Source organism: Stereum hirsutum, assembly GCF_000264905.1.
Source record: "Stereum hirsutum FP-91666 SS1 unplaced genomic scaffold STEHIscaffold_5, whole genome shotgun sequence".
Classification (NCBI taxonomy): Eukaryota; Fungi; Basidiomycota; class Agaricomycetes; order Russulales; family Stereaceae; genus Stereum; species Stereum hirsutum.
In genome coordinates this window covers 1711695-1732042 of record NW_006763135.1, presented here as the reverse complement: position 1 = coordinate 1732042, position 20348 = coordinate 1711695, and the positions used below count along the sequence as shown (strand labels likewise).

The window sequence follows — 20348 nt, the reverse complement described above, 5'->3', positions numbered from 1 at the left end:
ACTCCTTACTAGTCCTACTAGGAGGAATCTCTCATCTTCACCAAACTCTTCGAAACTCAAGATGTCCAACGCGAAATTCAGCATCCAAAAACTCTTCGACGTCGAGGATTGGGTCGCCGTCGTCTCCGGTGGCGGCACCGGCATCGGCCTCATGATCGCCCAAGCCTTCGCCAACAACGGCGCACGCGTCTACATCCTCGGCCGGCGCGAAGACGTGCTGAAACAAACCGCAGAAACGCACGGGAAGGACCTCGTACACAAGTCCGGGAAGATCATACCACTCGTGTGCGATATCACGGATAAGAAGAGTCTGGAGAGGATGGCGGAGGAGATTGGGAGGAAGGAGAAGAGGGTGGACGTTCTTGTGAATAATTCGGGGATTAGTCAGGGGTCGAGCAGTGTGGAGATTGGGGACGAGAGCGCGGGGAAGTTGAGGGATGAGCTTTGGAGTGAGAAGTTTGAGGAGTGGGAGGATGTGTATAGGACGAATGTTATTGGGTATGTTTTTGTCTTTCTTTTGTCAAGTCTCTGCGAGCGATGCACTGACCTAAGTATTTGGCTCGTCAGTCACTTCTTCACCACCGTCGCCCTCATCCCTCTCCTGTCTGCTGCTTATAAGCCCGGCCACTCTGCCGCGGTCATCAACATCACATCCATGAGCGGTATCACTCGCACATCGCAGCATCATTTCAAGTACAACGTCTCCAAGGGAGCCGCTATCCATCTCTCCACCCTCCTCGCTCAGGAGTTGCGTCGTCCCGGTGTGAACGTCCGCGTCAACAACATCGCACCCGGTATCTTCCCGTCTGAGATGACTAGTGCGTACTTATTTGTTTCCCCGGTGAGTCAATGAATGATTAGTGACACTTATCACACTTGTCTTACTACAGCTGACGAGTCGGATGAGTACAACAAGTCGAACATCGACAAGGCAGGATGGGCGAAGGAGAAGGGCGTTCCTGCAGGTCGTGCCGGTTCAGACGAAGATATGGCGCAGGCTGCGTTGATGCTTGCCGTCAATCAGTACGCCTATGGCCAGGTGGGTTTCCCTACATCACCATTAACTGTGATCGACGACGAACTGATGCTCCTTTCTATCACCTTTAGACTGTCGCCATTGAGGGCGGATACCTCCTCGAACACCCTTGAGCTATTGTATTCTACCACGCCTCTTCGGCTTCTTGAAACGACAACATCACAGAACATATCCACATTCTTGTATTGTAGCACACACGCATGTATCATAGCTTGCCTCCCGACTGCCTCATTGTTTTCTTGCAATTGTACTGTTTCTTGCGTCCGTCCAACATCACCGTACTTGAACGTGGCGCCTCGTGGCATATCCTCGTCTCAGTCCCGGACCACACCACACTAACACGCCCACACTTGGGAGCTCTGAACATGCATTCAGCTTCAGCCCGGGCCACGAAACCGAATGAATAAGATTACTATACTTCCTACATACGTATTCCCGAAATCAAAACAAGAAAACGAACCAAAGTCCCAATAATATCCCCAGAGTCCCAAGATTACGCCGACAATAAGGGTATGCCACACAAATAGACTATAGTCAGGTATTCAAAAACAGTACGCACACACCTGCCAATGGTCATCCATCGGCGCTGACGTTGTGGAGTCAGTTCTCGAGTCCGAGGTACATCCGTCTTCTGAGTTCTTTTCATTTAAACGACTGATAAGCTTTGAGGCTCGATCTCGATTGACTGCTGACGGGTCCGAGCCGTGAGTTGTCAGTGAAGTTGCTAGCATTCATGCACGGGCCATTTTTCGGGCTGCGATCTCCATTCGAGTGCAGACTTCGTGTCAGGCTCGAAGTCGAGGTGCTGCTTTGCTGCGATGCAGCCAGGGGTGGAAGCTGAAGGGTAGATTGGGACCTGAACACAGTGGGTGGCGTGTGTGCATGTGACGGTTGAGTACCGTGGGAGGTCGAGATGAGGATGGATGTCGAATGGAGATTGCTTGTAGATCGAGGTGGCGAGAATGAGGGTGGATGAGATGCCCTGCGTGAGGTGAATGAAACAGATAGTTGGATATAGTCTCGGGATATGTGAAGGACGTCTGATACATACCGCCAGTTGGACCATGATGCCGTCTGTGTTGAGGTAATGGTTGTACTGACGAAGGATGGACGAAGCGATCTTGGGGAAGGAATATAGAAATTAGGGACGCACGGAGCGTTTAAGGGAGGCGGTGTAGTATTGTTCATATTTCGAACTTACCAGAGCCACAGTGAACACACCTCCCGACTCCGCCATCAACCAAAGCATACCTCTCCGATCCTCTCTCGCCCTAGACCTGAAGGTGTCACCGGCACGACATAGTCGCATCTCAGAGTGAGCCCAAGGAGCTCCCTCGACTTACGCCAGCAAACAAAAAACGATATGCTCACCATCCCTGTTGCACAATTGCCCAAGTCCCAACGGCATTCGCCAGCAAGACCAGATAGTCGGATGACATCGCCAATAACGAGGTGTATCGATGTGACCAGAAGCGAGGGACTGGATGATGGAATGCTTCTACGGTGTAGGCGCAATCGTATGCGTGGCTGAGAGACGTGGCTGGTGATGATCAATTTCGGTGAGCTGCATTCCAGTGGGAAAAAATCTAGTTGGCGTACCGGCCGTGAAAGACAATAAAGTAGCGGAGAGACAGGCGGACAGGGCTGCAGTCTTACTGGTTGAGGCGCGCCACAGTACGATGGAGCTCGTGAATATGGTCTGTCAAGGTGTCAGGATGTGATCATCATCAGAGATAGTCCCTGGGCGGGCGAAGAGAATCTGAGCTCACATTGAAAGCCAAGAAGTAGATCTGTGCGATAGCGGCAGGACTGGATTCGGCGACAACTTGACTGGCCTCTAGAGGCACGAAATGTGCGACGAGTTCCGCTTCGGTGCGTAAGATCCGTATGTTGTTGACGAGGTGTGAAGACGAGAGAACGAATGGAAGGGTGATTGTGCAAAGGAGTGTGGTGTAACCCCGCAGGGAAAAGTATCTTGACGAACAAGAAGGATGTAAGTGAAGACCTATTGTCAGGTAAGGCTGAACATACTGTACAAAGTAGACCGCAGTGACGAAACAGACGAGGTGGACACCTGGCAGTATCCGCATCTCGTCATGAACAGATTATAGATTGCAGATCGGATTGTGCGTACCATACAGGATTGCCTCGAGAAGCACCTCCATAGGAAGACCAGAGTCGAGCAGCATGGCGTTCATCGTTCGCCAGTGAGCACAAGACGTCGACGAGCAACTAGCCAGCTACAAGGGAGTGATCGGTGGCCCGACGCCGTCTGATGCCAGCTCGCCGTTTATATAGCACGCCAAGACTTGGAGATCCCCACGCGGGCGTACCGAAGGACGCGGGAGACAACAGAGATCTGATGTCGGACGGGTTTGAGTCGGAAGAGAAAAGGCGTGGCAGGGGGACGACGGATCAGCTGCTCTGGAACTTCGAGTTTCAATGAGTGCCTTGTTCCCACTAAAATACCCATATAGAACGGACAACACTAAACGAATAGACAGCAGGTATTGCTGAGACGGAACGACAGCGGGAGCTTGGACAAACAGACAAGCCGCAGTGAAGCGTGTGGTTTCCTACCTTCCGCTTGGAAACATACTTCGAGGCCAAGAGAAGAGTGCGGGAGGCTACAACTTCGGATTATATCTATTAGCACCCGAGTGCCTGACGCCTGAGCTGTTTCCCAAGCCCCGAGAATCCAGAGATGAGCCGTTTGTGAAGGCCATATGGCGCCGGTATGGTTGACCACAGGAACCTAGAACTTTTGCGAGGCAGCCGATATCGATGTTTGTCGCCACAAAGGCAAGGCCGGGCCACAGACACGGAACCGCGGAGAACACGGTCACGTGATGTTTGAAAGTCGAACTCGAATGCGCGCGTCTCGCGTAGGGATCCTCATTCCCTCCAACCTCATCATCTGCCCATCTACCTCGTCGCTCGATGACCTTCAACATCGTTGACTCGCCGGTCAAAAAGCGGAGGTTAGAATGGATACAAGAGACGAGTGACGAGAGCTTCGAGGAGAGGTTGTTCGCAGGTGGATACGGAGGCTATGGCAGCACACCCATAAAAAATGTACCCCCAGAACCCCACCCACACCCCCCATCAGAATCACAACAAGCACCACCATCACACCCACAAACACAACATACCGACACAAATCCACAGAAAGTCCCCCGCTCACTCCCGATCTCCTCCGCCACATCTTGGGGAAGTCTACCTTCCTCCGGGCTATCGAAAAGTACGCCGTCGGTCGATTCGGGAAGCGAGGTGGCGACGGATGCAGATGTTACAGACGAGAGGATCTTACGAAGACGACGCAGAATGGAAGCTTTTAGGCGCGGTCCGCTCGATGATGAACAGCAGGCAGAATTAAGAAGGAAGAGGCTGCTACCCGTGGAACTCGAGGGAAGGGGCCGAGTGTTGGTGGATTTGAGCGGGACGGGTGTACCCGAGTTGTTGAAGGAAGAGCTGTCGTCACCTTCGAAACGTCGAACGAAGAAACGGAGAGGCGAACCGCCGACGGACGTACAGGAAATGATTGGGTTATCGGCAGGGAAGAGGAGCAGACGAGGGAGGCATAACGGAAAGGATGGGGCAACACGAGCCGAACCTGTGCCTAACTGGCCCGACGAGGAGTTTCCGTGGGTTTTGAAGACAAGGGAACGGCGAGAGAGGGAGGAAAAGGAAGAAATCGAGAAGATGAAACGCATCGAAAGGTTTTTGGAGTCCGACAGTGAGGACGAAGACGACATCGAAGAGGAGTTGGATCCGACTCAGGAATTAAATCTCGTGCTCAATGTGGCGAAGTGGTGATGATTTATTCTGTATGCTTTCTTTTTATTGCTGTTGTTGTCCCACCTATTGCTATCATACCTAACATCTTTCTGGTTCATCGGAAACTGCATACTCACCCCTGGGACCATCGTGACTGACTGTATTCTTACTACTGTTCCGTACCACTTACGCATTCGGATTCGTTATTGCTGGATCTGCTTACAGTTTTGCAAAATTAAGAATATTCAAGATGACGCTTGAGATGAGTCCGAATATTTTGAAGGGCAAAATGACGAAGTCAGCCACACGGATAAAACAGGAAATCCTTTGTGGCCCAATTTGAAAGGCGCGTCCATGGCACGTGATGGGAATTTCCCGTCATATGTGCCACTTCGCATTTTCGAAGTGAAGCGCGTTTGGGCTTTGCACCTGTCTTCGCGTCTGCTTCTTCTTCCTAAAGGCCTCCAAGCTCAAGCTCGTATCTGTAGCTATGACGGCTCAAAAGATCCCTCAAAAGATCAACGATCTTACCGTTCTTCCTATCACATACTCGGACGAATGCCTTCATTTTCTCTACATTCGAGCGCACAATCCCGGCTCCTCTGCTAAGGCAAAAGCTAAAAGTCTTCCCTCTGGACGGACACTCTTCATCGTCAACCCCCCTCCCGATGCTACCGAGCGTGAAATCACTTTGCTCTTCAAATCTTGTGGGACAATAGAACGTGTCGTTTTCGGTTCGCCACAATCAGACGCAGCCGACGGAGGAGACGGAGAGAGCAGCGAGGACACCGATATGGAGGATGACGAGGAGGTCGAGGAGGATGAAGAGGATGAGCCGATGAAAGGACCAGCTTCTAAACGCAGAAAACTGGACAAAGACGGCCGGAGTGCTCGCCTGTCTGCGCCCCAGGTCTTTCCCCTTCCATCCACACCTCTACGCATAATCAGACCGACTGGTCGTTTCGCATACGTCGTCTTCCTCGACTCCTCATCCCTCGAGCGCGCCCTTTCACTTTCCTCTCAACCTCCAAAAAAGAAGTCAGCATCGACATCATCTCCACCATACCCTCGCCCTTGGCTCCTCGACCCAGAAGCTCCATCCGGTCTTGCGCATTATACTGCTCTATACGATGTATCACGGCCGCCTATGGATGTCATTCGTCTACATGCAGATTCTTCGATAGAGCTGTACGACTACAACCTCGAGAAGAGGAAACGTGCGCTACAGAAGGAGTCGAAGTACCGGAAGGGAGAGGCTATCGTGGATGAGGATGGCTTCACGCTGGTCACGAGAGGCGGGGCCTATGGTCAGGCTGTCGGCGGTGGGGTCGGAGTGGCGAGTAAAAAGTTCATGGACGGTACGGGGAAGAAAAAGGACGAAAGCGGTGGTACGAGAAAACGGAAGAAGGGGAAGAAAGAAAAGGAGGCGTTCTACGCTTTCCAGGTTCACGAGAAGAAGAGGAAAGGTACGCCTTTTGCCAGTGTTATCTGTGGTAACCCCATGGATATATTGACTGATTGTTCGTATTTTGCGACATCTAGACCTTATGGATCTGAAAGCAAACTTCGAGAAAGACAAGGAGAAGGTCGAGCAGCTAAGGGCTTCCAAAAAGTTCAAGCCTTACTGATCACTTCCACGACACCTTCGGAGGTGTGTTCGTGTATACATTGAGCTCTTTATATACACTTCCTTCGCTCAGTCACTGTCGACTCAGGTCGTGAGTTTATCTTGCGTATGCCCGTGTTGACCCTTGCAGCGGACCGTAATTCATGATGATTGGATCGTACGCTCCATCCGCTTTGTAAGCGCTAAGAATTCTTTCGAGACGGCTTTCGTTCTGTGGCCACTGACCTGTTTCGACACTGTCTCGCGGACTTCGAATGCCGAGCTTGGTTCATCTACATTCAACGGTGACAAATGCCGGCTTTCTCGAACAGCTTAGACCAGACTCTCTTGCATGTGGATAGGGATAAAACTCAGGGCCTCAGATTCTTCTACATCGACCAAGCGGTACCGCTATAAATACACAGTTATATCGAACACATTCAAATACCAATCTCTAATGATACAGGCTGACTTGTGGGGGAAACATAATGCTGCTGCTATGCGACTGGATACAACAAGCATCCTGGAAGCACTGTAAGTCACTAAGCGGAGACCTATAGGCTGGACAACTTACTTCGGAAGTCTAGCGTTGAGGTGCATGCTTAATTTCCTTGGCCAATACTGGTTAGATATTCCTGCGCCGCCATGGCCTTTGCAGCGCTCTTGGTGACTCCTTCTCCACGAGCAATGGGATGTCCGTTCACTGTGAAACAAAGAGTCGGGGTTGGTACGAGGTAGGAACGGTAAGGCAGAAGTGGACTCACAATTTGCAGTAACATAGTGCATTGCTGTGTTGGTCTGACCGGTCTGGGTGAAGGCCCAAGAAAGCCCCGCAGACTGTCCAGTACTTTGCAAGTAGTTGTTGAGATCCCTGATCCAGTCTGGACACGGGCAGTAAGTATCTGTGCAGCCAGCAGGAAGAGCTGCAGGACAAACCTCTGCCAGCCATCTCGAGTTATGAAAGTGGGTGGGTTGGTAGTGATGTGATTGAAAGCGAGCAAAAGCTGAGTGAGAAAGCGAATACGAGGGAATCGCTGAGAATGGCACAACAACATCCTTCGCTAGGTCTTCTTATACAATACCTCGCTGGAGAATGTAGGATGAAACGGTCATGTAATCCTAGTAGAGAGAGTTAGACACTCTGACCATGCCATCCAAACGGAATGAGGGTGCGGGAACGAGGCGAGCATACTCATCTTGTTTGAAGGAGGGAGAAGGCGGAATGCTGAGGACGAGCGCAGAGTCAACCGTGGCGAATTTCGAGAAAACACGACAAAGTTAGGTTTGACAGAAGATGCGAGAATTTCGTGAACACCAGAGGGGCATCATAGTGCACTTGATGACTATTCGGTGTTGGGGATACACCGATTCGCAGTCAACAGAGAAAGGGCTGCATAGTTCGCCGGTCGTACCGTATAGGGGTGGAAGTGTTTCAATGATGCCGCACGTTAACAAAGCGCATACTGATCACTCAAACGATATGAACGACGTACAGCAGAAAGCAAAGAAAAATGCCCTAAGTTGAGCGGGAGCGTATAGCATAAATTGAATAGACTTGTTTGAGCATTTCGTTTGGGGGAGGCAAGGGCGGATCGATTAAGGAATGGATACCTCTCGACAGAGCTAGCATTATCGCTAACAGGTATATGGTAAGTGAATAGGGCATGTAGGAACCAAACGGATCAGAACTTATGTATCGCATGTTCTGTTCAGCTCTGTCTCCGTAAAGCAGTGAAGACAAGGCGTACATCGGGGACGAGTCCGCGGATGTTCATCGAAGCCTTGATTACTACTCCGGGAGTGTCATATTGCTGTCTCCATAGAGGGTATCATTGTCCAGAGATCAAGAGCTCATACAGTCAGTAGTCGCGGATATTCAGAATTCTGTCTTGGATCTTGACAGGTGAAAATGGACCGTCACGCACCAGAGTGGAGCGCTGCTGATCCGCGCCATGGGGTCTGTACAGTATAGCGGACTGCGGGCTGACACAGCGCTTTCGAACGCGAAGCCGAAAAGAGGCATATAGCCAAAAAGGGCACTGTTATAGAGAGGACCCGGATTCAATCAAGTGAGAGGTCTGCGAGAGCCTGACATCATCTTCGAATGTAGCCTGTGTGCCAGATCAAGAGTGTCTTCAAAGTCCGCGGCACTGTCCGTTTCTACGAAGTGTCGGGATTTGAAACTCCGACGGTAGCCTATCATGTTCTTTGCTGAAAATCGAATACTATCGTGACCTCACGACCTGAGGCAAGATACCAGCGGACCCACACCATATCACCGATACAGTTTTTTATGCTTCGCGTTTCAATAGAGCAAGGGCCACTTTGCGTGACGCTTGCAATGATTAACCCCGCTTTTGTTAGGCCGGACGGCCATACTGCGTCGCGCGCCATTCAAGGTGTCATAAGGGCGCCTCATGACGGGCAACCCAATAGGGTTCAGTAGCTTGCGAGCTGTAAGATCCAAGCAGTCAACATTGCAACAATAGACGGGGACAACCATTCAGCCTATACCATGCTGACCGTCGTGCTATTGGCCGAGGGTACAGCGATCTTGACGCTTCAGACTCTTGTCAAGGAAGGCTTACGGGGGAAGACCCGCATAACAATGACGGAACGAAACTAACGGTAGAAGGAGCAGTGTGTTCCCACCGAGAGAATGAAGGGCATCACTGAGATATCCATCCCTTTGACAGGTGCCGCTAATGAGTCACTCTTCCCCATACAAAGTGCGTTCAACTCATCGCGGGGACATCTAGACATTTTTATATACACGCACCTCGGATATACCGTGGTTGGTCCATTGCTCCCCCTTCAACAGTCGCAATGGAACCTGCCAATTGAGGCTAGTGTGTAGCATCTCGCTGAGCTGCGTCAACCGCGCAAGAGGATCAATATATAATACAGTAGGTTTTGTCAGAAAGGTATTGAAAGAGTGAACAAGACGATAGCACAACTCCATGCTACGGTTCTACACCCGTGATAGACTGATGATTATCTGACTCGGGGGATACGCTCGGTGGTGGTCTATCCGACGCTACTGGACTCAGTTCGAACTGCTGCAGCCCGTCGTGATGATACGACTCTTCCCCTTCCGTTGTCGTGTCGTCGATGTCGCCCACTATCTGACCCAGACGGCCAGTGGAAAAATCCTGTTGACGTGCGTGTACCCTGCGAAGGCTAACTACCAAACGTTGTCCAGCGATGTTGAAGGCAGCAAGTGTGCCGACGGACGGCAGAAGGTTTAGGGGGCTCTGGAGTACGAAACTTAGTCAATCGGGATGAAGACGCGCAACGGATCTTGTACCGACATTTGGCCTGATTGCCCTGCAAGGAGGAGACGGATGGAGTGAGGTGAACCTGCCGTTCAAAAGCTTATGCAGAGAGCGCTACACACCATAGAATCAAATTAGAGAAACTGCATCCCATAGAACACTACATGATGTTAGTGATGGCGCCTATGATATGAACAAATATGAGCTCACAACGAAGTATATTGCACCTAGTGAGTACGAAAAGTGTCGGAGTTAAGCCCGAAGTCATTACAGCATATGCAAGCCACATACCGTCCCGATAAATGGCCCCCGCAAGGATAGTCTCTCCGTATTGCGGCATGGTCCGAAGTATGATGCCAAAAAGGGCTGTCTCTAGAAGAATACTGGATGACGGTGAGCCCAAGAACAAAGTTATTGAATAATCAGAATTTACCTTGGAAGCCACAGCACCCACTGGGACAGGAAAGGGCCTCTCAGTACGAAAATGCACGATCGAAAGGGAAAGTACGTACTCCAAAATCTTCGGCAAAACACTATCAGCATTCAACATGTATCAAGTCCTAGAAAGAAAGCAACCTACCTGGAATAGGGGAAACGCATGTCCGAACGAGATTGGCGATTGGATATGGGTTCGCTGATATGATTGTTAGCAAGTTACTAGAGGAGCAGTCTGAGTCGTGACTCACAACTGTAGGATACGGTCACGGTACCCCACAAGAGTAAGACTGAACAAACGATGCTATACGATAAGAACAAAACCAGTATAGCAGCCAAGACATGTCGTCGATGTATCCACAAAGCCCAAGCCCGGAGAAGTATAAGGACTGTTTCCAAGATGTATATGTTTCATTGACCACTGTCCGACGACGAGCAATAACTGCTTACCACGGATAGAAGCGAAGGAAAGAAGCATGCCCATATTTGTAACAAGAGTAGCAACAAAACAAAACTGTATGCCGACCAATAGTGTAAGTATTCAGCAGTGGAGGAATAAGGAGCTAAGGAACAAGCGCACATAGGAGGCCTCAGAGTATAAATCCCCAGCAATATGCCATGTCATAAGCCCCAGCATAGACAGATTGCCGTACCGATTGGCTAGGTATATGATCTTGACGGGTGACCATCGACTCGGCCATATATACGCGACCTCGTCTGACAATGTCAGGAGATAGTCGAAGACCAGCAGCCCATACCCGCTAATGGTGAACAGACTGCATCAGTCATCCTGAACGTCAGCACGGTTTTTGTCTATTCGAATGCTACGACGTCACCCTCCATGCAAATGCGACTTACCGTGTTACCCATAGGTCAATGTACGTTTGACGAGTGAGGACACTCACGTCGTCTGCTCCTCTTGCATTGACTCCAGAGATCGATCTGTTAGGTTCCAGCAGTGAGCTCTATTTCGACTTCAGTGAGCGGCGTGGTAGAAAACAACTCACGCAAGAGCGATGACTATTATGAGCATGGCTCGGCGGTGAAGCACCCCATCTATCATCCAATGATAAGCACGGGTCTTGTGAGCCACCTCCAGGTTGGCTATGTGGACAGCAACGCTGAGCAGACACCCTCACGGTCACGCTAGCGGACTTGCGAGAGCGGGCTGGGGATCAGGTTCTGAGGCCCGGATGAAGTGACAAGGAGAAAGCAAAAGTTGTGGTTGAACATCAACGCAGAAAGATAGGCCGCTTCCGCAAGTTATACTACTTCAGAGTGTGAGCGTGCGGTAAGTACTACGTACATGCAGTCACCCCCAAGCAACCGGGGTTTACCGACGAGCGAGATCGCGTGAGCTTGAACCAGATAGACGATGCACGCATCAAATAACTACGTATGGGGCCAGCTATCGCAAGGCGGCCATATACCAAGCACGATATCGAGGATCTGTCCAACTGAAGAGACCACCGGGCACAGTAATAGAAAGGGTTATTTATGGTAAAAATCGCACAGCGCTCATGTGCGTTTGCATGCTCAAAGGACCCAGAAGCCACAATATAGAAACAGCTGTGTGAGCATGAAGATTCAAGCGTATTTTTAGGCAACATGTTTTTATTTAAATATTGTGCCACTGAACAGTCGTGATAGCCCACCCCTGGTTCTACTAATACTCGAGATCGCTGTATGGATTCAGGCGACATACTGCTTGTGGGACCTATCGTTACATACCCTTGCAGGAGATGTGGTCCATCAGGGAAGATGAAAGGGACGATTGTAAACTTACGCGGTCATACCTGCTGCGGCTCAACAATCAACGGCTGCACTATACAAAACTTAAAAGATCCATGAGTCTCTAACAGCAAAGGCCTGAGCCATTCGATGTATCTCGATACCGGTGGGAAGGAACCCTGCTTGTGCTTCTGCGCTTGGCTGACTATCCGATAGCCTTGAGTGAGGGTCACCGGTCGAAATAAAGAAGGCTCGCCACTTCTATCGTTTGCCTCGAGGCTTGCGATACGATAGGATGCGAGGTGAACAGCCTGGAGATCGCGGATTGAAGGTCTATAGAGCGCTATGAGAAGGGGATATGACGAAAAACATTCCTTATCATGCGTAGAAGCTGCACAGAACAAGTACTCGTCAACCTTCGCCCAATGATGGGTGGTCAGGAAGAAGAGGATACAATGTGGAAAGGGAGAAGCTCCCTGAGCACTAGTTCTGAATCACGTAAATCTATCGATACACATACGTCCAAGCCAAAGGACGATATAGCAATAAATGCACTCGTACACCTTCTCTACTACGGTCCATATCATGATCACGCATCATAACCTGGCGGAGCGTCGCTGGGGGTCTCCGCAACCGGTGTACGTGAAGCGGATGCAGCGGGCGTAGAGGCCGAAGGAGACGCGTAGGCCGCTGTTAGAAATAAAGTCAATACAGTAGGTTCGGCGTACGAATGCGTGAGAGAGAAGAAAGGTAGATAATGAATGATGGACAGAGGCGCCGTGCGTCGAAGAACAGGAAAGAACACTCACGGAGGTCATCCTCCTCTATCGGTTGTCTCTGCATATAAACGGCTCTTTCCCTCGTCTTGTTCAACACGCTCACTAGCTGAAACAGGGGCTGATCCTTCAACCTGATCTCAGCCTTCGTGCCAGCCGTAAGCCCTCCGTCAGCCGTTGGCTTGATCTCCACAAGCAGGTAATTCGACCCGAGCAGTGGTTGCTCATAATTGGTCGAAAGCAGACAGTGAAGAGGCACCGAGAGAGATTCGAAGGCAGCCACTGTTCCCGCGGGAACGGGAGGTGCCACAAAGATAAGCTGTGAACAACATGTCAGCGGATGGTTAATGAGATGTGATGGAGAGGGTCGACACGTACACGCTTCTCGGTCACCCACAGCTTCCCGGTAGCCTTGAGTTTCTTTGTCCCACCAACCCCTCCAGCCGAATCAGCAGTCCCCGGAGGTGCATCTGGGATGGTAAGTGACACTTCAGCGCCGGATTCGATGGTCAGCACCGTCGTCTCCCCGAGAAGTGGGACCGGAGTACGGTCAGGGTTCAGCATTGTCCAGTTCAAAGCCATGTTTACAAGAGAATATGAGATAGATGAGATGTTTGTGGATGTGTCTTTGAGGACGATGGTGGTGTTCGAGATGGTGAGCTCAGCTGGGAAGGCATGGCGTTCATCAACGGCCAGGAACGAATCGATCGGAACACGATCGAACCGTCAAGAACCAGACAGGGGCGGACATAGCCGGTGGGTGGCACTCCCTCGTCATAATTATAAGCTAATTTTGTGGCTCTCCAGGACGCGAACGACTGTGTCGAAATCGTACATATACGGTCAAAACCAAATGTAGTCTAAGTAATGTAAGCGAATAAATCAAGAAGAAACAGTGACGACGACATCCACCCAGGCTACAGTCGAGAACAACCCTGGATACCTGTCTAAGCACGAAGTCCAATGATTCTCGCGGAAGGAACCTGACTTGAGTTAGAATGCGAGCGCGTTACTCTGCTGGACTGAGGTGATTGCTGCGTTGCCGGTGGACCCTGAGTAGTAGTCGAGCCTGGTCGTGAAGCAGAGAAAGATGAGGGTTTCGGCGATGGTGATGACGATGACGGTCGCTGAGCGACTGGAGCCGGCAAAGGAGGGGGTGATGACGGCGAGGGCGTTGATAGTCGTGGAGGCTTGACAAAGGCTGGAAGAGCTTTAGGTTCTTCCACGACATTGGTATCGCCAGAGAACCCTGTCGACGCGGAAGACGCATATTGTGGTATTCGCGGTGCTACACTGGTCTTTACGTCCTCCTCCGTCCGGGATGATACATCGCGGGAAGATGGACTCCTTGTACTGGATCCTCCTGCCGCAACGTTCCTTACAATTCTTGCCCCTACCCTCCACCCATCATTGTGAACCAAGCCAGGAGGCCCTGCGCTACCATTTCCGTCTGGCAGAATACTGAGCCTTGATCCGTCAGGTTTGACCGTCTCCTCCGAACTCAGAGACGCTGATGGACCCAAAGAATACATCCTCGGCCTCGGCCTCGCCCCCGCTTCCACAACCCTCTCGTAGTAAAGCATGAATGCTCCGCTACCCTCATTCAGAGCCTCCTCAACGCCGCACTCGCTCACCGAAGCATCGCTGATTCTCAACCAGCCTCTGCCCGTGCCCATCCTTCCCGGCTGTGGTTCATCAGCATCGCGCACCCAGCCATATTTGCGGCAGTTATCGCACTGGCAATCGAATGTATGAGGTGCAGTGGGTGGTGCAAACCGGTTCGAGTATGTTGGTGGTCGAGGTTTGCGGCGGTAGCAAACGTAATGGCCAAAGGAGTGTTGTCCGTAATGGCAGACGACGGCCGAGAGACGGTATAGCACTACTTGTGAGGGCGATGTCATCGGCGATGGGGTTGCGCTGAGACTGGAAGGTAACGATGATGATGATGCTATTGAGGGTGTCGCGGCACGAGAAGTGGAGGGTTCTGGGGTCGAAATAGGGACGGAGGGGACTGTGGAGAGCTGTCCAGAGGTAGTGTAGGGTGTGAGATCAAGGATCTCGGGGAAGCGAACACAGGTGTTGTTCTTCGATGCGTAGTTGCCAAAATGCATGGACCGGTTAATATGCAGGGCAAGAACTGGAGGTGGCTGGTAAGAAACAAAGTCAATAAACACGCCCAGTATCGTCAGCTTTGGGGATATACTTACTCGAGCGATCATGGCTTGCTTAGTAGAGAGTTTGCTGAAGACTTTCTCCATCTTCACGCCTTTGATATCATCCTCTATTCTGCCCTGCTCCAGAGCTTCCTTCACTCTCGTGGCAAGTTTCCGAGCCTCCCGTGCCCTCTTTTTCTTCGAAGACGAGGCACTTGGATCTGAATCAGCCAGTTCCGTTAGTCTCTGGGCCTCCTGATCCAACTTGACGTGTGTGGCCACCATGGAACACTTCCGACAGATGCAGTCCGTCAGGGGTTCGAGCCGTGTGTAGTCTCCCAAGCACTCTTGCAGACTGCATATCTGAAGATAACCCATCAAACCTGTGTTTCTCCGACACTCGAAAGGAGACATACCGTAGAGCGCGGCAGGCTGAGTTGCCAATTATCGAATGGAAAATGCATGACCGCCTCCGTGTACCCACATTCCATACAACTCCGACGATTCGCCGTTAACCCATCGAAAACACCCTTCGTCAGCTGACCGCGTTCTGCCTCGAGCAGGAGAGTTCGAGAGGGCAGTTTTCCTAAGCCACGGTCACGAAGGCTTTCTTTGTCAACGGCCGACGCTTCCTTCTTGATGCATTCGGAGACGAGTTGGAAGAGCTCCTGTGCATCTTGATGCTCTCGAGAGGAGAATAGTGGGCTGCGTTTGCCAGGCTCGGGGTACGATAAGGCTTCTATCATCGCGAGCGGTCGGAAAGAGAAGGGGCTAGATTTCGGATTGTTGAGAGCTGCATGCATTATGGACACAGATGAGAAAACGTAATATAAGCAAGGAGAAGACTGGACAGGCGTCGGGGAAGTGTTGTGGACGAACGAGAGGCGCACTTGGAGTCATAGACATTGTGTGTGCGTCGTTGCCACTAGCACCGCACCGTTGCCGAAACACTCATCATGGAAAAGCAAGATACCCACTGTGTAGGAGATCGTGGAGCGCGTCGGTAACGGGTGTTGGAACGTCAAGAGCCACGGCTTTGGCTTGTATAGCATCCACATAAGGTTGTAGATAGCAGAGAGAAGCGAATGCCTGTGTGGTGGCATATGAAGGAGATGAAGAGAGTTAGATGTGACAGACTTACCTGCATCGTCGAGTTCATGAAGCAGTAAGTGCCAGAAACGTTGACCAGTCCAGGATAACATGACGAGACATCCCAACCCTCCTCTCCCTGAACGTCTATATAGGATTCAATTATGAAGATTAAGCATGCATTCTTGATATGGGCGGCACGAAGTACGCACTCTGGTTGGCGTGTCCATTGGCTGCTAATTGTGCAGCGCGAGTGGTGACGTGCTTCTTCCTCAGCTTAGACCGTGGTGCCTTCGACGGGCCAGATGATGCCCAGTTCCATGGGAGCGCGTACGACAGTGTTTGGAGCATGGAGGACAGACAGCCAATACAAGCGAGGATCTGACGTTGTCCAGTGAGGATAAAAAGGGGGACGAGAATGAGAATGAGCAAAGGCGCGATCTGGGGCACAAGCGGATGCAGAAGAATATCAGAATACGAGAACATCGATCTGCATAGGGATTGTCAGACTCAGAGACCGTTCCGCAAGTCTTGTGGGCCTGGCTTGCGCCTGTTCGAGCGACGTCTGGGTGGTGGTGAGCAGTGAGCACGACCAACCTCAGCTTTGCGGCGTCGACGTCTGCATGACAAATCTTCTGGGTGGCGAATGCGACTGTTTGTGGCCCGAGCAAAATGGTCCCTTCATGATTCGTCCACGAGGCTCATCTCGACGATGGCTTTTCTACGAACATTTCAGTGCAGCAAAAGCTTTTGGCTGGCAAGAGTCATTGTAATTATAGAGGTACGCTATTTTGGAATTATGCAATTGACGAGAAATAGGTAAATTACAGTAAATGTACACGATACCAAGTTACCAACACGACACGTCAGTGTTCGACTTGTGGCACCAATTGACAACCCAATGACCCCAACTATCTAGTCGACCGATGGCACTCCAGGTGTTGTACTTGCCAGCTTCTGCGCATATCTCTGGAGACTATCTAGCAGTGGTGGCAGGTCGACAGCTTCGAGGGGTACTTGGATGGACCTTTCCGTTCCAGCAAACGTTCTCAGACTGTACTCCGTCAGAAGGACATCCCTGACGATATTCCAGCACATCTATACAACCCCCTCAGTCAGTACCAGAGAACGACCATCCCAAAAACCAAATCACTCACGAATATAATCGCATCCAAGAAATTATACTCTGCCTCCGCCAGAGGATCCGAGACGCGTACCACCTCCGTCGCAGCCTTGACTAACCTGCGCCTCGACTCTTCATGACCCATCCCATGTCCCAAAAAGCTGTACATATTGATGAGCGCAGTCCAGCAGATGATGCACAACCCTTTGCGCGTGAGCGTGCTTAGACGATCCATTGGCAGTGGGCTCGAGGCGATGTTGGGTTGCAAGGAGCGATAGACCTGCGCGAGCTGCGCTTGGATGCGATGGATGAGATGCGAACAATTCTCGTATAGAATCGGTGGCAACGGGCGCTGCTTTTCTGTGGTGGGTCAGTCAGCCACGGATAGATCCACATACATACATCAGTATTGACTAGGACTTTATCGAATGCCGAGAAGGAGCTCACCTGGGGTTAATGACTGCTGGGTTCCCCATTGCTGCAAGAAGGCTCTGCTCTCGAATAAAAGGGAGACGCATATGGTGCGTGTGATCATCAGATTGTCCGTCTCTTGCGCCAGACTGGCTGACTTTGTAGATAAGAATACGATGATGAGCGTCCGTTAGTCCAATCTGAACAAAGAAGTGCGACGCACCGTCCAATTTCGGAACTCATCATCGAGATGTTGTGGTGGCATCAAGGGAACTGATATCATCATACCACTGCACTTGTCGCGACTTTGCAGCCGTTTCAGTATAAGAAGTTACGCCACGATGATAGGGACATACTAAAGCATCTGAACAAGCGCAGTGGCCTCCTCGTCGGCCGCATCGGCAGCGGTCAACGGACCATCACCTTTTGGTACAGAACCGGCACCGTGCTCATGAATGGCGATATGCATATCATGGCGCCGCACGAATTCAGAGGCCTCCTGCATTCGCTCCCACGCATTCGGAATGTCCTTCTTGAAGAGGTGGTAGTACGCAAGAAGCGACTTGACCTGCACAAACGCAAACCGGGGCAACGCGTCCTCCTTCGAGATTTCATGAAACACCATGCGCAAATCCCTTTCTTCTCGAGCACGATTGCTAGCGCCATGTTCGGCGCCGTGATAGAATATGGAGCCGATGAGGTGCGCGATGTGCACGAAGACGGGATGGACGAGTTGGCCGGAGAGGTCCCCGCGGGCTATTGCGTCGAGCTTGTCTTGAGTCATCCGTACGCCCATCTTGACGCCGTGTGCAAAGAACCGAGTGCGTCTTCGTTATTGGTCAGGTCAGAGGGCGCACTTTGTCAATGGGACGTTCGGAATGGGAAGGACGAAGAACTCACAGTTGACGGGCATAATTCAGGTCTGCCAGTGATTCCGATGGCGGCGCTAACGTTTTCGTCGCCTTCACCACTCGGGCGGCATCCCCGGCCGAAATACATTCTTGTACGAAAGTTAACGTCGTAGGCCCGGGCTGACACGGCGAACAGTGCGCTGTAACCGATTCCACCTCACTGTCAGGTACTCGCCCATAGCTGCGTTCTGGCGGACACGGACAGAAAATCGAAGGCGAAGATATAGGCGGAATTGGCGGCGTTTCAGCCCACGAGCAAAGGTCAGGTGTCGTACAACTCGATCCAGACGTCGTGCTGCTAGAATAGACCGAAGACTCGGTGGTGGTGGTGGTGGTGCGGGAGGTGCCGTGCCGTGAGTCGTCGTCAGAGGACATGGAAGCACTCCGTAGCGGGTGCGCTGACGAGGAGGATGAAGCAGTGGAGACCTCATGAGCAGGTGCAGGATCGGGAGCAGGGGGAGGATGTGGTGCGAGCCGTCTTAGACGACCGTTTGTGCCAGTGTGCGGATAGAATTCTTCGAACGGGGCGAACGTGATCTGCGGTTTCTCGTGCTTGACATAGGCGCACTGATCGGCTTTCTGTGCTGAAATGCAGGTTTGACAGATCGGATGCTCTGCCGTGCATTTCTATGTCACCAAGCCCCAAAAAAAAACAAAAAAAAACAAAAAATGAGGACAAGAAACGGCGGATGAGTAGTCCCATTTTCGCTGACCTTCTTGCTTTTTCTGTCGATTCAGATTTAGATTTAGATTCTCGACCGATAAATGAGCGGGACGAAGTTATGATAATGATTAACTTACCTGCACGGGATACAAGCCGCTCCTTTCTGCAGAAGTTCGCCCGGGGCGATCGGGGTCTCCGGTGGAGTATAATCGCACGCTGGACCATCGCGTCGTCGTCTTCGCGTGCATTGTCCGCATTCAGGAGTTTGACCATCGCAGCGCTACACACATGAACGAACGAACGAACGAACAAAAAAAAATCGCGGGAATCAGCCGGGTAAGTTCGAGTCAGAGTGACAGGAAACGTTGTATGCTGTATTGGCATGGCGGGAAGAAGAAACACGAGATGGTACTCAACGACTTTCTTCCTGCGACAATTCGAGCAGGTAGGACGGGAAGTCGTGTTCGTCTTGTTGTCCCTCATTCGCGCGTTGACGCAGGCAGCCTGGAGGTCGGGGATCAGATTGAAGGCGAGGAAACAGAAAGGGGGAAGACGACCTACGGGTGTTTAGGTTGCATGTATCATGTATTGTGCGCGCGGGCAGTGCCTGGTCGGCGAGAGCCAAACAAGACGGCGCGGGCGCTCTTTGTGCTTCGACTGGCAGCACCGTTTACTTATATGGGGCAAGGGACAAGGCCAGGATCAACAACGTGATGGGGACGATTAGTCAAACGTCGCACTCACACACACTTGACCCGTGCTCTCCGACATTGACGAGAAGGAGTTTACGCGGCGGTGATCCTGCATGACGTCGAACGTTGATAAACCGAGCAGTGACAAAGAATATTTCGACGCTCCCATCAGCTTTAAATAGGGAATTGGATCGCTTTTGTTGCAGTCGGTGTTAGGTCGTCGATGCGTATTTACTATTCATTAATCACGAATAGTGGGAACAGGCGCTAGGACGGGCTGATGCTCCCGGGCCGCTTTTAAATCACGGTGCACGATGTGGGGTACGAGAAGATAGGTAGAATGCAAGAATACCGGCCATTAATAGGACTAGGGGGAGAACCATCATTGTGTCAGGTGTACCCGGATGGAAGCAAAGTGAAGCAATATGTTAGACGGTCGTTGAAAAGCAGTATTGCGGTCCAGACGGTCGAAGCTGCAGTGTGAACGAGACCGCATAACCATTCTCTTCATCGATGACGACTCGTCGAGTTGGCCCGAACTTGAACAGGCAGGAATAAGTACTTCGTCACTTACATCGACTTATAGTCCACGCACGATGACTAGCTTGTTCAAACCAGTCCACAGTCCATCAAAGCAGTTGTCAAGCAGAAGGTGGAGGATCTTTCCAG

General features: G+C 51.3%; 9 protein-coding genes across 9 annotated transcripts; 3 read left to right on the top strand and 6 right to left on the bottom strand.

Annotated features, from left to right (window-relative positions):
* Positions 1-61: 61 nt before the first annotated feature.
* Positions 62-1149, top strand: STEHIDRAFT_55068 (NAD-P-binding protein; the record flags this gene model as incomplete). The annotated part of the gene is made up of 4 exons (XM_007302306.1): positions 62-498; positions 568-818; positions 891-1039; positions 1108-1149. The coding sequence occupies 4 exons, from the start codon at positions 62-64 to the stop codon at positions 1147-1149; spliced, it is 879 nt and encodes a 292-aa protein (XP_007302368.1).
* Positions 1150-1381: 232 nt separating this feature from the next.
* On the bottom strand, positions 1382-3590 carry STEHIDRAFT_138661 (uncharacterized protein). Its single transcript, XM_007302874.1, has 8 exons — positions 3171-3590; positions 3068-3110; positions 2806-3010; positions 2636-2735; positions 2408-2576; positions 2238-2313; positions 2088-2156; positions 1382-2018 (listed from the first exon to the last, which is right to left on the bottom strand). The coding sequence occupies exons 1-8, from the start codon at positions 3232-3234 to the stop codon at positions 1761-1763; spliced, it is 984 nt and encodes a 327-aa protein (XP_007302936.1). The 5' UTR covers positions 3235-3590; the 3' UTR covers positions 1382-1760.
* A 386-nt stretch (positions 3591-3976) lies between these two features.
* STEHIDRAFT_138660 (uncharacterized protein) lies at positions 3977-4997 on the top strand (the record flags this gene model as incomplete). Its single annotated transcript, XM_007302873.1, has 1 exon — positions 3977-4997. One exon carries the CDS (start codon positions 3977-3979, stop codon positions 4850-4852), a length of 876 nt encoding a protein of 291 aa, XP_007302935.1. The 3' UTR covers positions 4853-4997.
* A 236-nt stretch (positions 4998-5233) lies between these two features.
* On the top strand, positions 5234-6441 carry STEHIDRAFT_95369 (uncharacterized protein; the record flags this gene model as incomplete). The annotated part of the gene is made up of 2 exons (XM_007302872.1): positions 5234-6279; positions 6356-6441. The coding sequence occupies exons 1-2, from the start codon at positions 5304-5306 to the stop codon at positions 6439-6441; spliced, it is 1062 nt and encodes a 353-aa protein (XP_007302934.1). The 5' UTR covers positions 5234-5303.
* A 580-nt stretch (positions 6442-7021) lies between these two features.
* On the bottom strand, positions 7022-7368 carry STEHIDRAFT_155647 (uncharacterized protein; the record flags this gene model as incomplete). The annotated part of the gene is made up of 3 exons (XM_007302871.1): positions 7022-7122; positions 7184-7300; positions 7356-7368. The coding sequence occupies 3 exons, from the start codon at positions 7366-7368 to the stop codon at positions 7022-7024; spliced, it is 231 nt and encodes a 76-aa protein (XP_007302933.1).
* Positions 7369-9279: 1911 nt separating this feature from the next.
* On the bottom strand, positions 9280-11311 carry STEHIDRAFT_120484 (uncharacterized protein). Its single transcript, XM_007302870.1, has 13 exons — positions 11137-11311; positions 10988-11071; positions 10710-10905; positions 10580-10643; positions 10381-10518; positions 10275-10328; positions 10207-10214; positions 10128-10147; positions 9986-10077; positions 9905-9921; positions 9817-9854; positions 9731-9746; positions 9280-9673 (listed from the first exon to the last, which is right to left on the bottom strand). Exons 1-13 carry the CDS (start codon positions 11160-11162, stop codon positions 9383-9385), a joined length of 1044 nt encoding a protein of 347 aa, XP_007302932.1. The 5' UTR covers positions 11163-11311; the 3' UTR covers positions 9280-9382.
* Positions 11312-12223: 912 nt separating this feature from the next.
* STEHIDRAFT_77178 (uncharacterized protein) lies at positions 12224-13300 on the bottom strand. The gene is made up of 3 exons (XM_007302395.1): positions 13015-13300; positions 12670-12955; positions 12224-12550 (listed from the first exon to the last, which is right to left on the bottom strand). Exons 1-3 carry the CDS (start codon positions 13216-13218, stop codon positions 12450-12452), a joined length of 591 nt encoding a protein of 196 aa, XP_007302457.1. The 5' UTR covers positions 13219-13300; the 3' UTR covers positions 12224-12449.
* A 283-nt stretch (positions 13301-13583) lies between these two features.
* STEHIDRAFT_155644 (cysteine proteinase) lies at positions 13584-16229 on the bottom strand (the record flags this gene model as incomplete). The annotated part of the gene is made up of 6 exons (XM_007302869.1): positions 13584-14783; positions 14844-15152; positions 15206-15582; positions 15767-15878; positions 15931-16025; positions 16091-16229. The coding sequence occupies 6 exons, from the start codon at positions 16227-16229 to the stop codon at positions 13584-13586; spliced, it is 2232 nt and encodes a 743-aa protein (XP_007302931.1).
* Positions 16230-16793: 564 nt separating this feature from the next.
* STEHIDRAFT_155643 (uncharacterized protein) lies at positions 16794-19235 on the bottom strand (the record flags this gene model as incomplete). The annotated part of the gene is made up of 8 exons (XM_007302868.1): positions 16794-16976; positions 17036-17361; positions 17449-17569; positions 17636-17717; positions 17769-18239; positions 18313-18907; positions 19037-19049; positions 19125-19235. The coding sequence occupies 8 exons, from the start codon at positions 19233-19235 to the stop codon at positions 16794-16796; spliced, it is 1902 nt and encodes a 633-aa protein (XP_007302930.1).
* Positions 19236-20348: the final 1113 nt, after the last annotated feature.